The sequence below is a fragment of the Pinus tabuliformis genome, chromosome J (assembly GCF_031772625.1).
Source record: "Pinus tabuliformis cultivar Carrire ecotype Pingquan chromosome J, CPIR1, whole genome shotgun sequence".
In the NCBI taxonomy this organism is placed as follows: domain Eukaryota; kingdom Viridiplantae; phylum Streptophyta; class Pinopsida; order Pinales; family Pinaceae; genus Pinus; species Pinus tabuliformis.
This window is the reverse complement of record NC_142295.1, coordinates 540,760,456-540,778,681: the sequence shown is the minus strand read 5'-3', so window position 1 is coordinate 540,778,681 and position 18,226 is coordinate 540,760,456. Positions and strand designations below refer to the sequence as shown.

General features: G+C 37.1%; 1 protein-coding gene across 1 annotated transcript in view; it reads left to right on the top strand.

Moving 5' to 3' along the window:
• Window positions 1–1,150: 1,150 nt before the first annotated feature.
• LOC149228150 (glutamate--tRNA ligase, cytoplasmic-like) overlaps window positions 1,151–18,226 on the top strand; it is a 131,230-nt gene continuing 114,154 nt past the window's right edge. The window contains exons 1-4 of the mRNA XM_089380689.1: window positions 1,151–1,156; window positions 1,303–1,456; window positions 1,641–2,740; window positions 2,885–3,352. Coding sequence (XP_089236815.1) covers window positions 1,151–1,156; window positions 1,303–1,456; window positions 1,641–2,740; window positions 2,885–3,352 — 1,728 coding nt within the window. The remainder of the gene's footprint in view (window positions 1,157–1,302; window positions 1,457–1,640; window positions 2,741–2,884; window positions 3,353–18,226) is intronic.

Sequence of the window (18,226 nt, the reverse complement as noted above, 5' to 3'; positions counted from 1 at the left end):
AAATTCTCTTTCAATGCTGTCTTGACTTCTTCCCATATGGTTATGAGTTGATGGATAACTTTGTGCTAATGTGCGAAATATTCCACCCATGGCAGTACATTTGAGAGTTATGAATGCAATTGTCACTTTTGTTAAAAAATTGATTAACAACAAAATATGATTCTAGTTGCTACAACCATTCATCTATGGCTTTGGCGTCAATATCTCGTTTGAATAAAGGGATTTCAATGCTCTACCTTATTCTTAATGGATCATTACTTCCTCCAAACAGTGCATTGGCTCCATGATTGGGATTCTGATTGTGATTATGTCCAAGTGTGAAGTGTCACAAATTATGTGAATTGATCATACATTTCCTTTCTCTGTTTGCAGAAGGCTTCTTCCATGATGCACTATACCTTTGCTATAGAGGCACATGTTTTGTCTCCCATGGTATTGCTACTTCGATGTCTGAGGTGTATGATGGAACTACCTTGAACTAAGCAAATGAAATGGCACTTGACTCAGGATTGTCCTGGGCTGCTACCAGTTGCATTGCATGAAGCAAAGTTGCATTGGGTGGAGTTGCACTAATTGCATCAAGATGGAATCCATGCCTGTGAAGCATATCACAACTTGGAGGAGTACCACAACTAGGAGTAGTATTGCTTGAGGTTGTGCTTCTATGTATGTGAAATGCGATGCTGATCACTCCATGTCTGCTTTCAAAATTTGGAAGCTAAGAGGCCATTTTCGAAGTGCAAGTTTGTTGGCAGTTGGGCAGTTAGGCTACATGGTGTTAACATGGAATTTTTTTTTACTACATGGATCATGTTTACCATCCCCTTGCTTAGTTTGTGTGACCCTTATAAAAGTCTACTTCTGCTCCTTTTTGGTTGCAACTCATTCAATCAAATTAATATTTCCATTTGAAAACATTATTTTTCAAATTTGTACATAACTTTCTTTGTATTATTTATTGCCTACATAGTGCCTTATCATTGAAGGATAGCTAATTACATTCTATAGTGGATATTGAAGTGAATTTAAGTAATCATTTAAAACTAATCTGAAAAATGATCTGTAGGTTAAATTCCCTAGCATTGCAAAGCCAAAAATTTCATTTCGATGCCATGTACATAAATATTATATATGGGATAGCAAGTTCATGATGGATGTATGTGCACATATTCATTTTCTAAGTGAATTTTATTCATTTGTTGCAGTGATGTTAAAAATGGGTGTTAAAAATGTCTGAATGCTTTCTATGTATTTTTTAGCATTTTTAGAAATTGATTTTATGAATGTATGATATTGTGCCAGATTGATGAATGGGTGGAATATGCAACTGTCTTTTCAGCGGGAGCTGAATTTGAAAAAACATGTACCTATGTGGATAGATATCTTTCACTACGGACCTTCCTGGTTGAAAATAGTTTATCTGTAGCTGATATAGCAGTTTGGTCCGGTCTAGCAGGTAGACTTAACTATCTAACGGTCATGTATACATTTGTACCCATCTTTTTTTATCAGTCTCTTGTCAATTGAAGCACATGCTGATCATATACAGAGAGACATGTCACATACGAAATAAATACTGGTTTGTATCTCTTGCTCTTCTAATAAGTCACTTTAAGTTTGCTGATTTCTATTGTTCCCAGGCACTGGGCAGAGATGGGAAAATATCCGCAAATTAAAGAAATTTCAGAACCTGGTCCGGTGGTTTAATTCAATATTGTCACAATTTTCAGTGTTGAGTGAAGTAGTTCAAAAATATGTAGGCAGAAGAGGAGTTGGCAAGCCAGGGCCGATGAACATAAAAGAGAGTGATGGTACTGGGATCAAAGGTCAAAGCAACGAGAAAGAAAAAACAGAGGGTTCTTTTGACATTGATTTGCCAGATGTTGAGATGGGAAAAGTGTGTACCCGGTTCTGTCCTGAGCCCAGTGGGTATCTCCACATTGGGCATGCAAAAGCTGCTTTTTTAAACCAATATTTCGCACAGAGGTATAAAGGACGCTTGATCATACGCTTCGATGACACGAATCCTTCTAAAGAATGCAATGAATTTGTGGAGAACATTCTGCACGATCTTGATAGTTTGGGCATTAAAGGAGAAGGACCCACATATACTTCAGATTATTTTCCGCAGTTAATGGAGATGGCTGAGAAACTAATATCTGAGGGAAAGTCCTATGTAGATGACACACCCCGAGAGCAGATGCAGAAAGAGAGAATGGATGGAATTGAGTCAGTGAATAGGAATAATAATGTAGAACAAAATATGGCTTTGTGGAAAGAAATGGTTGCTGGGACTGAGAGGGGCAAGCAATGCTGTCTTAGAGGGAAGATGGATATGCAGGCCATAAATAAATCACTTAGGGATCCTGTTTATTATAGATGCAATCCTATATCTCATCATCGTGTTGGGTCCAAGTACAAAGCTTATCCAACATATGACTTTGCATGCCCATTTGTTGATAGCATTGAGGGTGTAACACATGCTCTCCGTTCAAGAGAATTCCATGATCGCAATGAACAGTATGACAGAGTTCTGCTGGACATGGGTTTGCGCAAGGTTCATGTATGGGATTTTAGTCGTTTAAATTTTGTTTACACTCTTTTGAGCAAACGAAAACTAAAATGGTTTGTAGATAATGGAAAAGTAGAGGGTTGGGATGATCCTCGGTTCCCAACAGTGCAAGGAATAATACGAAGAGGCTTGACTGTGGAGGCCTTGAAGCAGTTTATTCTGTCTCAAGTAAGACTAGATACTGGCATTCCTTTTTCTGTATGATTGTTCCTTTGTGCCTGTTCTTGTTATCATTGTATGATTGTACTTACTGTTTCTCATATTCCAGATTTAGTAGAGATTTATGAGTTTTGTTCTAAACCATTTTTTTAGGGAGCATCGAAAAATCTTAATCTTATGGAGTGGGACAAACTTTGGACAATGAATAAGAAAATTATTGATCCTATATGTCCAAGACACACTGCTGTTTTTCAAGAAGGTCGTGTGCTTTTGTGCTTAACAAATGGGCCTGAAGAACCTTTTGTTAGAATTGCACCCCGACATAAAAAGTATGAAGGAGCTGGGAAAAAAGCAACTACTTACACAAAAGAAATCTGGCTGGATGGTGCTGATGCACCAGCTGTCTCAGAAGGTGAAGAGGTAACGCTGATGGATTGGGGCAATGCCATCATAAAAAATGTTGAGAAGGACAAGGATGGTACCGTCATATGTCTTAGTGGAGTGCTGCATCTCGAGGGTTCTGTCAAAACAACAAAGTTGAAGCTTTGCTGGCTTCCAGAGATATCTGAGCTGGTCAATCTGTCTCTTGTTGAAGTCGATCACTTAATTACTAAAAAGAAGGTGTGTTTTTACGAATTTCTTTTAACCTAATAACTTTACAATGGATAAATATGTAAATATATTATTTACCTTTATGTACCTAATATGTAAGTGAAAAGTATCATTGTTGTTTTTGATTTTCCAATATAAACTTTAAAAAAATATATGTTATTAGTGGCAAGTGGATTGTGTATTGTAGAGTCCAGACCCTTATAGTACAACTCCTTGAGAATTTATGCAGATAGTTATTTGCTTTCAGTGCAGTTGCATGCCAACCTTTTTAATTTAACTGCACAATAGTTAGATTACACAGTACGAAACTATTTAATCAAACTGAATAGACATGTTCAGGAAAAAATATATTGTAATTGATTGATAAATAAAAGGTTGCAAGGATGACTGCAAAGCTACAACACACAACGTTGTGACTCCTGCTAAATGGTACAGACTTTGATAATATTGTTTATAATTATTATTACTATATGATGCACTTTAAAAATTTATTTGGGTACATAACAATGTCACCCCCCCTTGAAATGCTTCGAACCTAGAGCTGCAAGATTAACATTTGATCGTCTAAGAGGTGGAATAACAGAAACATTTTGATTGGAATAAAGATGGAAACTTCATATTTTGTTTGTCCTGAATGTTGAGAATTGTAACTAGTATCGGTCTTCATAATTGTATTTGTGTCATGATGTAATGAATTTGTCAAAAGAAAATAAAAATTTATTGTAAAAGAAAAATATTTACAAGCATGGGTTTCATGCTTTGTTTACTTTGTTTCTAGGTCAAAGCACCCATTGCGTGTTTCTAGGGTTTATGTCATGAGTCATTGTCCACGTCATCTTACCCTAGACTCTAATTGGGCATTTTGTATCAAAGAAGAAAATTTATTTATGTATATTGGTCTAATATGGCTCCTCCACCAAGTCAGCCTGCCCTCCAGTCAAGTCGGCCTTGTTACCCACCAACTTGTGGGTGAAATCCATAGGATAAATTTTCTCCTAAATCATCTCCAGCCGACAGCCAGCAACCCCTTGCAGCCCCCAGACAGCTCGATGTGCCACCATCTCTGCCACCTGAGCCAACCATTATGTGCCCTCACCCTTTCTGTATGATCTTATGTTTGAAGGCGGGCCTTCCTAACTCGAAGGTATGGCTTTTCATTATATAATTGGGTATTTTTTCTTACTTATTATGGACACATTTGGACATGGATTAGTGGGGGATTTGGCGGAAAGAATGAGCTTGGTCTATACTCTTGTTCCCGTGTCTAATTTGGTGGTTAACCTTGTATCCTAGTCTAGTGGGATCTCCTTTATTGACTACTAGCTTTAGGAGGGGCACTACATGGGAAATCTCGATTTTGGTTGCGTGGTCCTACTTCCCGACACCATATACATCACACCCCTCCGCTCATTATAACCCCTTTCCACATATTTCCCATCTTGGTCCACGTTTGTCCATTGGATCCACAAGGAGTTAGCTTCCCCCTCCTTTTGTCCATACTTTGGGTCGGGCCTAGAATGATGCCCCAGAGGTCGATTGTAGTGCCCCGCTCTAGTTGACTGGCAATGATATGTCATTAACATTTATTTAGCCCTAAGACCCACACTTTATTCTTTGAGGACCCCAGGTTGAGGATCCGGACCTATGACTCTATTATTAGTGGCTTTGATATTAGTGGTTGTGATGATTATGTATGTTCTCTATTGAATTTATGATGATGATAGCAGTAAAGGATATGTATGCTCTCTATTAAAATCATGATGATGATAAATTTGATGGATAGGTATATTTCTATTGATGTTACGATGTTGATAGTTTAATGGATATGTATGTTTCCATTGATGTTTTGATGATGATAGCCATGATGGATGTGTCCTCTATGTTAACTACTTTCTTTAGTTCAGGCTTACAATGGACAATGATGTGAATGACTAGGAATTGTTAATGATGCTATTATGACAATGACTAACATTGAAAAACCTTGTTACTAATGATTATTGAGTATGGCAGGAAACCATCAGAGGCACTCGCATATGACGAGTTGATGGCACCTGGTTTGATGAAAATTCATATTATTTTATCTTTGAAAGTCTAAGTCGATCCTGGAATCTGCCATATATGTTTAACTATATTCTGATGATATATTAATGGTTGCAAGCACAGATTAGTTGCTTGACCGAATGACTCACATATGGGTGATGGTGTTGTACAAGTGGATGGAACTACATGGGAGGGGTGGGACAGTGTCCCTGATCTCACCCACTAGCACTCCCGCCATGACTTGGGCTGAAAGGGTTGAAACACCTTCGCCTTGAAGATCACGATGCCATGAGGGCAGGTCCCCAAGTTGGGTCGCTCATGAGGATTTTACCGGGGGGCGCGCATCAAGGCGGATTCCTTGATCCCCGACACCATTAGTCTCACTATAGCAGGCAACATAAGAGATGATAGTGGTCTATGATGTTGCACCTATATTTTCCCCTCGTAGTCACTGAATGCTTGAAGGGCAAGTGGCGTGGCACCCTTGGAACTTCAAGGGAATTTCTTGAAGGGCATGACCAACTTGGCACCCTTGGCATCACAAATAAAATGTTAGGCGTGGCACCCTTGGAACTTCAAGGGACTTTCTTGAAGGGCACGACCAACTTTGCACCCTTGACATCACAAATAAATTGTTAGGCATGGCACCCTTGGAGCTTCAAGGGAAGTTCTTGAAGGGCACGACCCAAACTTGGCACCTTGGACTCATTAAAAATAAATTAATTAATAAATATAACCAAGAAATGAAAACTAGGTAAATTTACATCAAGGGTAAATGATGTTAGAAACCGAGGTAATTATATCAAAAATAAAACTTGGGTTAAGAGGATCATAGGAAGAAATAAAATAGATTACCTTAAAAATTCTACCCTTCCCATGTTGGAAAATACTAAGTAGATTATGTGGTTTAATTAGGTAAAAGGAGAAAGAAGGATATAATTGTAAGGATAAAGATTAATCCTAAACTAATTAAACCTAATTAAGAAAATAAGAAGGTGAATTAAAATAAGAATAATAAATTAAATTTAGAGAAATATAGAGAACCTCCATGTGGCAACAACCAACATAAGAATATCCATCTAAGAGATAACTTGAGTTAAATTAGGGGGGTAGATAGGGGATCAAATCTTGACTCATTAATTGACTTTAGTAATGAACCCAAATCAAGGAATAAAAAGGGGGATAAAGAGGCGACTAGGAGAAGAAATAGGAATCTTGTGGAGGTGAGGAAAATATTAATTCTAAATTGAAATTTAAGTAAATAATTTTGGGAGACCCTTGATGAGAGAGTGACACTTGGGTGGGTGAATAATCAAGCTATTGAATTATAAAAAAAAAAATAACTAATTATGCATGACATGCCAAGTGTCACATATGAGGACTCCTATAAAAGAAGGGGCAAGCCATGAGAGAAGACACTTTTGGGAACCCTATTATTGGATGGATGAGATGATGTCAAAGCAGTGATTACGATCCTATAGTGAGTTTGGTGAGGTAGAGGATTTTAGAGAGGGGACTCTTGAGCCAAGGAGTGCTCTCCTCTACCAGCTATTGCAATTCTCCATTGTACAACCCCATTGCAGCTCGGGGGTTCGCGGGGAAGAAGAGTACCCAAGGAGTAGGCTGGGAGGTTAACCAGTGGGTCATCGCATTCGGACCAAGTACGTCGTCATTCACTCTCGGAGGTGACCGACAACAAGGGAAGACAAGTAACGACAAATCAAGTGGAATCTAGTCTTCTGGTGAACGATACATATGTGTTGCAATATTATTTTGTATGATTTCTTTATGGCCTTAGTTAAATATATGTAAATTTTATGATATGTTCAGTGAAATGAAATTGAGGAATGTGTTAGACATTGCTGAATAAATTTGAATTCCCAATGTTTTCTCTTCTGGTTGTATTTTATTGTGGTTTATTAAAAAAAGAAAAAAATATATAGTATAGAACTGATCCTTACACTTGGTATAGAATTGGTCCTTACACTTGGTATCAGAGCTTAGTTGAACCCTTGAGACCTATGGGCCCATGCATGCATGACTAGTTTGTTAAATATCTACTACACTCTACCTTGAAATTGTGTATGGTAACCTTTCAAGGCTCTCCCTAATAAGCTGCAAATTTATTTTTGGTTAAAGAGAAAAAAAATGAATACTTAATAAAATAAGGATCTCCCATAATTAAAAATAAAAATAAAATAATAATCCTATTCATTCCAATGGTCTGCTGCAGTTCAGGTTATTTTCTCATGGGCTGGGTTTGAAGAATTGGACAATCTTGCTATCCCCTGAATTGCAGGATTTGTTTTTTTTTTTGTTAAATTTGGTTTCAAATGAAATGCCAAGAGCCCACAACGTTGTTCCTGGTTTCCAGCTCTATTTCGAGGTTATATGCTGCCAAGGGTGCCAATTTGGGATCACTGTTAAAGAGAATGATAGATACACCACATAACAAGTAAACATTCAACATACCCACATAAGCAGGCTAGGTCTAAATATGCCATTGCAATGTCAAGCAATTGGATAGTCTGCGATTGTTGGTGGGTTCTGAAAGCCGAAAAACATTATCACCTTCATATGCAATGGCAATGGCTTCATCGTTATGCAATCAAAAGAAGAATGCGATCCTCTTCCTGCACTCGACACTTCAGAACTTCAAACCAATTCTTACCCATGCTTATAGCCACACCGGCACACCAACTACATTTCAGTGGCCACACTGCTTTTGTCAGCGAGCTGAAAACATTATGCAAGGAGGGCCGACTGAAAGAGGCGCTGCAGTTCTTGCATCTAATGGACCGGCAAGGCTTTTCACAGAACTTTTCCACCTATTCTTCAATTTTACAATGTTGCGTGAATAGAAAAGCATTAGCAGAGGGCAAATTGGTCCATTCCCACATTCTCCAAACGAGATTCGAACCAGAGGTTTATTTGGGTACGAAGCTTGTGATACTGTACGCCAAGTGTGCCAGTCTGGTGGACGGTAACAGAGCTTTGGAGGAAAACGACGGAGCGTAATGTGGTTTCATGGACTACCATGATTGCAGCTTATTCAATGAATGGTTCTAGAGAGGAGGCATTGGGAGCTTTCTGTGATATGCGGCGAAGTAGCATTCAGCCGGATCATTTCACTTTTGCAAGTGCCCTTGCAGCATGCCCATTGTGAAAAGCCACACACTGCCTCCTCCCTCGCCCATTTTGCGGTACAGAACCAGAGCAATCAATAACACACACAAAATCTTACCAGATCGCACTAACAGAATTAGATTTTTACCAGATCACCCTGACTGGGTAGAACAGTGACAAAATTAGATTTTTACCAGATTGCCCTGACTGGTTAAAACTATGACAAGGTTTGGGTGGAAAGAACGGTAGCTAGTGAAAGACAGGATGCGATGATTTATATAGTGGGATGTAGGTAGATCCCCGAGTTTGCGAAAAATTTGTAGTATCTTCAATTCCATGCATGGTGGTAGGTGTTATAAGCGCCACCAACTTCCCCGCCCACTTCGACATTCATTATTCAAAGATTACGGTCATTAATTCCAAATAACACTATATCACCTCCGTTAAAATCACCCACCACCTCCATTATTGAAATTTGGTCGAGCAAAACAAGCGTTATATGCCATGATCGCACAACGTTCTACACAATCGGTGGATTTCGGAAGATCGAAGAGAGACAAATTATCAAAAGATTTATTAATATTAAAAACCTGACCTGATTTTGAGGGCTCTGCTCCAAACTTTTCTGCGTAGGACTCTGCCCCGATGATGGAGAGAAGTGAAAGTGTTTAATTTCTTGACCTCACTCTTTTAAATCCCATTTTAAAATATTCTTGAAATCCATTGAATTAAATTCAAGTAATTATATGTGCAATATTCAACTATTACAGGAGATTTCACGACGTGGTGGTGGTAGACGCGAACGGTTATAAATCCTGTACTGCAGGGAATGCAAAGCGCTACGACACTGGCAACGACATGATTACTCTGAATAAGGGTCATAACTACTTTATTTGCAGTTTTTCCTCGGCACTGCTCTCTTGCTGGGATGAGACTTGTAGTCACCGCCGATTAGACATGCGTGTGATAATTGTCATTCGCATCTGATCGAATATACATCGCTGCGCTCCAGCCGTTTCTCCAAGCATGAAATCCTCATTTTTGGTCCCTATCTATGCTTATATAACCATATCTATATATCTATATATTTATTTATAGCTGCTACTTATGTTTTGTTCATTATGTTTGCAATGATTAGCACTACTTGTTTGTATTCCCTGAATATAAATATTGTAAAGCTGAGCATCCCGCTTATGTACGTGTATAACGCAAGCAAATGATGATAGATATCAGCACTACTTCTTATTTCCTGAATAGAAATATTGTAAAGTTGAGCATCTCGCTTATCTATGTTTATAACCTAAGGAAATGATGATAAAACCGGATATTCGCTGTAAATCATAGTTACCAAAAATTCGGTTGAATTGGGGGTAAAATGTTTGGAAATACTAATTCGATTGGAACAACAAATGGTTCAATTTGGTTCATTTATTTGAGCATTCGATTTAGTTCAGTTATTTGAGCCTGTCTTTAAAGAGAGCAATATTTTAACATAATAGTGTTTTTAAGGAGTTAGGCTGCAATGCAAGTTAGGAGTGTTTGCTTTGAATTTTTGTTAGGAAATAAAAATGTGTGGCTCTATGATTTGTAGGCATATAATAAGATTTTAACACATATAAATAAATTGTATTTAGAGAAAGAAATTAAAGAAAAGAGAAATAATTGTGAAATTCGAAAAATTTTATTTTGCAATTCCATTATTGGTTTGAAGGGTTGGAAAGCCAGATAAAAAATAAATAAAAAAATGTAAGCATATAATGTTAAGGTTCTAACACATATATAATTGTGTGTATTTAGAAAAAGAAAAGGAAGGAAAATAAAAACAATTGTGAACTTGGAAAATTTTCATTTTTCAAAATATTCTTTCTTTGGTGGGCGCGAAAGCCAATAAAACAAGAAAAAAAAAATGTACATTGTGACTCATTTTCTAAATATATTTTTATTTTGAACTCTACATAAATCAGTGTAAAATGGTGATTTTCTAAATATGTATTTATTTATTGGATAAGAATTTTTGACTAATGAGTTAAAAGTTTAATGAGTGAAAGTACATTATTACTCATTTTCTAAATATATTTTTATTTTAACTAAATCTACATAAATAAATCAGTATTGATTTTCTAAATATGTATTTATTTATTAGATAATAATTTTTGACTTGAAATTTTTCATGGGAAATTTTATGGATTCGAATTCAAACTTGGTAACTATGTTGTAAATTAAGATGAAAATAATAATGGTTTTTCAAGAAAAGCTTTTAAAATTGTGTTGATTTATTTTGTTTTTAAAACATAATTTACAGCCCCCGGGTTATGGATGGTGTGTTAAGACCATTACACTCAAAATTTAGATTTGTCATATTATAAAAACATTATAAAAATATTTTAATTTTCACAATTTCATTGGATTCCTTGATAAATTTAAGAGGGATGATAGATTCATGTATATAATTAATTAAATGTTAAATAATATTTTTTTTTTCTAGTTAAGACTAACCTAAGTACCCACGGGGGATTTGAACCGATGACCTATCGCAAGGAGTGCCTTAACAAAGCACCCATTCACCGTCAATCCAAAGCCCGTGGGCAAATGTTAAATAATATTAATGACCATGTTAAATAATATTAATAACCAAAGAAATCAATATTGATTTATTAATTCTATTTATAAGATATATTAATTTTCAAATTTATTTATGCATAAGTATATAGCAGTGTAAATTGCAAATTGATATAAATTTAAAAGTTCGAATAATTTGCCTTGTTTTCAATTTTGTTGTTTCAAGATATGGTTGTTGATTGGAATTTTTCATTTCTTACCTTTGTAGGGATAAAGTAAAATGGTTTTTCTTATATTTTATTTTAATTTGGTGAGAGAGATCGGTCAATTGCTCAAATCGAAACAATTTTTGAGACCTTTAATGTCGTTATATGATGGAAATAAATGTTCAAAATCCTCATCATATTATTTAGCATCTTTGAAATAGTGAACAAGTGTGGAACTCTTTCTAGGGTACACTGCATTCACTGGATTTCTATCAATGATGGACGCACATGCATTGCAGTGTCCCTCACGACTTGCTTGCAGTGTTACCACTTGACAAAGTCCTGAACAACCCATTTTTGCAACCTTTTCACCTTTTCCCACTTTAGTTGTAGATTTTCCATATCGCATTCCCCTTCCTGCACACACCCCTATTTAATTTATATTAGTATTAATTTTGAGTTTAAATATTATTTTGTATGTCTTATAAAGTCATAATTATAAATTTAGAGAGCAATGATTACTCTCTAACCCAATGTCTAGGTTGTGTAATAATTTCACATGTAAGTGGAAATCTACATATATAAATCTCTATGTTAGAAGAAGGCTAATGTAAATCTATATATCCAAATCTTTATGTTAGCAAAAGGCTAATGTAGAATAGTTCAACAATGAGCAAATTTTTATTGTTATACATATTTGTAAAATTTAGATAGTAATGTTTACTCTTTAGTTTAGTGTCTATGTTGGTAATAAATATATATGTAAATGGAAATCTACATATCCAAATATCTATTGTTAATTAGTTGAAAACCTTTAGGGTTATTTAAGGAAGATTAATTTCCCCAAAGTGGTTTCTATCTTTAATTCTTCTTATGAGGTTTGAATCTATCACTTGGTTGGACTAACTCCCAACCAAACCAGCTGGCCTACACCTTAGACATGCCAATTGTTTGGCTTCTTGATGTAACTTTTGCATTAAAGTGCTTATGATACTAATTTTAGATACAAAATTAAGTAAAAACAAAAAAACAAAAAAAAGGTACTAAGACTTACATATTTCATAAGACACCATTGAGTTGATGGATGAAGGCAAACTACCAAGAGATTCATCCAAATCTATTGTCGATTGAACTTTCAATGCAAAGGAAGAGGAAGGAGTAGGGGTCCATATCATAATCAGAACCAAAACAGAAATCGGCAAAATTCATAAGGAAATGCATCTCCTTCGAGAGGTAGAGGAAGGAATCCCCGTCAATTCAGAGGAAGAGGCAGAGATGGATCTCGCGGAAGAGGACAAGGAAGAGTTGGAGATAGAAATGGAGGAAGAGGCTGGGGACCACATTGTTATTATTGAAAAAATTTGGCCATCTTGAAAGAGATTGTTATGCAAAAAATGTGAGATATGGAGCAAAAAGGTGTTGATACAGTTGCTGAAGAAAATAGGAATGAGAAGTTATTCATATCAATTTTGATGGCACATATTGAAGAAAGTGAAGCATGGTATATTGATTTGGGATGTTCATCTCATATGACATCTAAAGAGGAGTTTGTGTTGATGCAAGAAGGAAGAGTAATAGCTTATGCATCAAGGAAACTGAGAAACCATGAAGAAAACTACGCAACCCATGATCTAGAAATGGAAGCAATTGTTTATGCACTAAATATTTGGAGACACTATCTTCTAGGAAGGAAGTTTGATATTAGGACTGACGATGGTGGGCTAAAATGCATATTCCCTCAAGACCACTTAAATACAAGACAAAGACAATGGTCTGAGCTAATTAGTAAATATGATTTTGATATCACTTACACAAAATGAACGATAAATAGGGTGGTTTATGCTTTAAGTAGAAGGCCTCAGATACTTTTAGTGATTCCCTTAAAGACAAATTTGAGGGAGAAATTGCTTGATTTACATTTTAAAGACACCTGGTATCAGGAGGTTAACAAAAGTTTGAGGGAGGATGAAATGAGGGTCCCAAAATATGAAGAATGATCCCTTGATAATGATGGGCTACTACGATTTTGGGGAAGGATATATGTACCACTGAATGAAGATATACGCTAGTTAATCTTGAATGAAGCACATCACGTAGTATACATGGCACACCCTGGTGTTAAGAAGATGAGTGCGGACCTGAAACCACTCTTCTTTTGGAAAGGGATGAAGAAGGACATCGTGAACTGGGTAGCAAGATGCTTAGAGTGTCAATGAGTAAAAGCTGAACATAGACATCCAACAGGGTTATTGAAACCCCATGAGATACCAAAATTTAAGTGGGAAGTTACATCAATGGACTTCATTGTGGGACTACCAATGACCTAAAGAAGACATGATTCCATATTTGTAGTGGTGTACACGTTGACCAAGAGCGCCAATTTCATACCAGTTAAGACTAAATATAAGGCACTAGAAATAACCAGAGTTTTTATTGATGAGATTATGAGATTGCATGGAGTGCCTAGGAAGATCATATTTGTGACAACTGTTAGTGGACCAAGTTAAGGTCTAGTGGGACAAATATAGTCCCAATTGAGCTACTTTGGAGGACACCGAAGAGATGCGTTACCATTTTCCTTACCTATTCCAAGGACTTCGAGACGAAGTCCATTATTAAGAGGGGGTGTATGTAGTGCCCCGCTCTAGTTGACTGGCAATGATATGTCATTAACATTTATTTAGCCCTAAGACCCACACTTTATTCTTTGAGGACCCCAGGTTGAGGATCCGGACCTATGACTCTATTATTAGTGGCTTTGATATTAGTGGTTGTGATGATTATGTATGTTCTCTATTGAATTTATGATGATGATAGCAGTAAAGGATATGTATGCTCTCTATTAAAATCATGATGATGATAAATTTGATGGATATGTATATTTCTATTGATGTTACGATGTTGATAGCTTAATGGATATGTACGTTTCCATTGATGTTTTGATGATGATAGCCATGATGGATGTGTCCCCTATGTTAACTACTTTCTTTAGTTCAGGCTTACAATGGACAATGATGTGAATGACTAGGAATTGTTAATGATGCTATTATGACAATGACTAACATTGAAAAACCTTGTTACTAATGATTATTGAGTATGGCAGGAAACCATCAGAGGCACTCGCATATGACGAGTTGATGACACCTGGTTTGATGAAAATTCATATTATTTTATCTTTGAAAGTCTAAGTCGATCTTGGAATCTGCCATATATGTTTAACTATATTCTGATGATATGTTAATGGTTGCAGGCACAGATTAGTTGCTTGACCGAATGACTCACATATGGGTGATGGGGTTGTACAAGTGGATGGAACTACATGGGAGGGGTGGGACAGTGTCCCTGATCTCACCCACTAGCACTCCCGCCGTGACTTGGGCTGGAAGGGTTGAAACACTTTCGCCTTGAAGATCACAATGCCATGAAGGCAGGTCCCCAAGTTGGGTCGCTCATGAGGATTTTACCGGGGGGCGCGCATCAAGGCGGATTCCTTGATCCCTGACACCATTAGTCTCACTATAGCAGGCAACATAAGAGATGATAGTGGTCTATGATGTTGCACCTATATTTTCCCCTCGTAGTCACTGAATGCTTGAAGGGCAAGTGGCGTGGCACCCTTGGAACTTCAAGGGAATTTCTTGAAGGGCATGACCAACTTGGCACCCTTGGCATCACAAATAAAATGTTAGGCGTGGCACCCTTGGAACTTCAAGGGACTTTCTTGAAGGGCACAACCAACTTTGCACCCTTGACATCACAAATAAATTGTTAGGCATGGCACCCTTGGAGCTTCAAGGGAAGTTCTTGAAGGGCACGACCCAAACTTGGCACCTTGGAATCATTAAAAATAAATTAATTAATAAATATAACCAAGAAATGAAAACTAGGTAAATTTACATCAAGGGTAAATGATGTTAGAAACTGAGGTAATTATATCAAAAATAAAACTTGGGTTAAGAGGATCATAGGAAGAAATAAAATAGATTACCTTAAAAATTCTACCCTTCCCATGTTGGAAAATACTAGGTAGATTATGTGGTTTAATTAGGTAAAAGGAGAAAGAGGGATATAATTGTAAGGATAAAGATTAATCCTAAACTAATTAAACCTAATTAAGAAAATAAGAAGGTGAATTAAAATAAGAATAATAAATTAAATTTAGAGAAATGTAGAGAACCTCCATGTGGCAACAACCAACATAAGAATATCCATCTAAGAGATAACTTGAGTTAAATTAGGGGGGTAGATAGGGGATCAAATCTTGACTCATTAATTGACTTTAGTAATGAACCCAAATCAAGGAATAAAAAGGGGGATAAAGAGGCAACTAGGAGAAGAAATAGGAATCTTGTGGAGGTGAGGAAAATATTAATTCTAAATTGAAATTTAAGTAAATAATTTTGGGAGACCCTTGATGAGAGAGTGACACTTGGGTGGGTGAATAATCAAGCTATTGAATTATAAAAAAAAAATAACTAATTATGCATGACATGCCAAGTGTCACCTATGAGGAGTCCTATAAAAGAAGGGGCAAGCCATGAGAGAAGACACTTTTGGGAACCCTATTATTGGATGGATGAGATGATGTCAAAGCAGTGATTACGATCCTATAGTGAGTTTGGTGAGGTAGAGGATTTTAGAGAGGGGACTCTTGAGCCAAGGAGTGCTCTCCTCTACCAGCTATTGCAATTCTCCATTGTACAACCCCATTGCAGCTTGGGGGTCCGCGGGGAAGAAGAGTACCCAAGGAGTAGGCTGGGAGGTTAACCGGTGGGTCATCGCATTCAGATCAAGTACGTTGTCATTCACTCTCGGAGGTGACCGACAACAAGGGAAGACAAGTAACGACAAATCAAGTGGAGTCTCGTCTTCTGGTGAACGGTACATATGTGTTGCAATATTATTTTGTATGATTTCTTTATGGCCTTAGTTAAATATATGTAAATTTTATGATATGTTCAGTGAAATGAAATTGAGGAATGTGTTAAACATTGCTGAATAAATTTGAATTCCCAATGTTTTTCTCTTTTGGTTGTATTTTATTGTGGTTTATTAAAAAAAGAAAAAAATATATAGTATAGAACTGATCCTTACACTTGGTATAGAATTGGTCCTTACATCGATGCAGCTAACAAAAAGTTAAAAGCATAATTTGGTCACTATCAACAAGAAATGTACCATAAAATGCAAAAGATGGCTGAGACATACAAATTTAGCACGTGGACAAAAGCCAACATGAGCTCTACCCCTGTCATTATGGCCATCATCCTGGTTCCTAGGGCCCCTCATATGAGCCCCTTGCATCATTGAGGAACCCATGATTGTCCCAACCCTTGATGAGTGATGAGCTGCCCAATCTTAAGGGGGTATCCACTGCTATATCATTCACATTATTTTCTCATTCCCCGGAGCCTGAGCAATTATAAAAAGAAAAATCGTTAAAAGGCAAAAGGCATATGAAGAAGGGTGGAAGAACAATGGCCAGGGGTAACTCATGTACCACGATTGCTCCCTCCATCCATATACCCATGTGTGGGCTTCCCTCATCATTGTTACCCTTGTACCTTGGCATGGGCCCTTGAGCCTCCCCTGATGCCCCACTCTATTCCATCATTAGATCACATGACATCTGCCATTTAAAGGATGTACCATGGACCTGTCACTCCCTTGGAGGTTGAAACCACCTAATAGGGTCTTTGATTAACCTCTTTATTGCACCTGGGGACGCTTGTACATTCTAAAGCCCATTATGGGATGACATTCCACTATGAAGTGTCCACTTGGTTCCATGATTTATAAGCTCATTCACTCAATTACACTAATGATCTAATGTATTGGAAGGTGAGGAGGCGCATTGGATCTTATACAGGATTGCAGGTGGGTCTTCATCTTGGGGTTTGGTCTCCCTATACGGGGTCCAAGCCCTCTAGAGGGTTATATTGGCATTTATAGGGTGTGCGTTAAGAGCCATGGGCCTCCACTATAGCAGTGAGTAGATTGCCATGCCATGGGATCCTTCAACACTAGTCATTGCTCGCTCGTGTTCCACTTATTTAATGATGATGATGCACATGGACCACCTTACTTAGCCGGCTACACACTTGCAACATACACTTGGAATTTATCCAGGGCCCAGATGAGGTTGTGTCTCACCATGGGAGACAAAGGGAGGGATTGCATCATTGTTTTAGCCCTTGCAGATGGGGTACATGCTTGTTCGATCTAGTTGGAGAACCATGAGGATGATTTTGTGCCCCCACAACCACTTAGGAGCACCACAGGTCATTTGCTTGGAGATCAAGTGGTCATCCCCTTTATCACTATTTTTTTTGCCCTTCCACTCATTTTGGCACATGAAGGACTTCACTAGGCCTTTCAAATGGCCCTCCTAGCTATTGTATTACCATTTCTGCCCCCTTGAGAGGCTTATTTTTCATATTATGGTGCTATTTCGTGGGTTTTTCACCAAAGAATGTTATTTTGCACATTATTTTATTATTAGGGGCATTATTAGGCCTAATTAGGCAAATCAAATCCCTTAGAGGATCATATATATTGATGAGAGGCTCATTTCATTCCTCATCATCACTTGGATTAGTATCTCTCTCTTCTTGAGAACTTCACACTACCTATTGATGGACGAATTAGAGGATCTTTAATGCATTTCAATGTTTGGATAATCTCTTCTTGATCTTCGAGCTTTTCTTTTGTCTTTATATGATGATTGCATATATTCGTTATACTTGTAAGTGCTCTTTCATGCTTATCTTTCTCTCTTGTACACATGATTAATGTATGGAATTTTCGTTCATGAAATCTGAAATGTGCCCTAATTGTTAATACTGAATATAATTCATATAAAAACAATAAATATAAATATAAATATAATAATAATAAATAATAATTAATTAACTAATGGTTAGTTAGTTAGTAATGAAGAGGCATGTCTTAG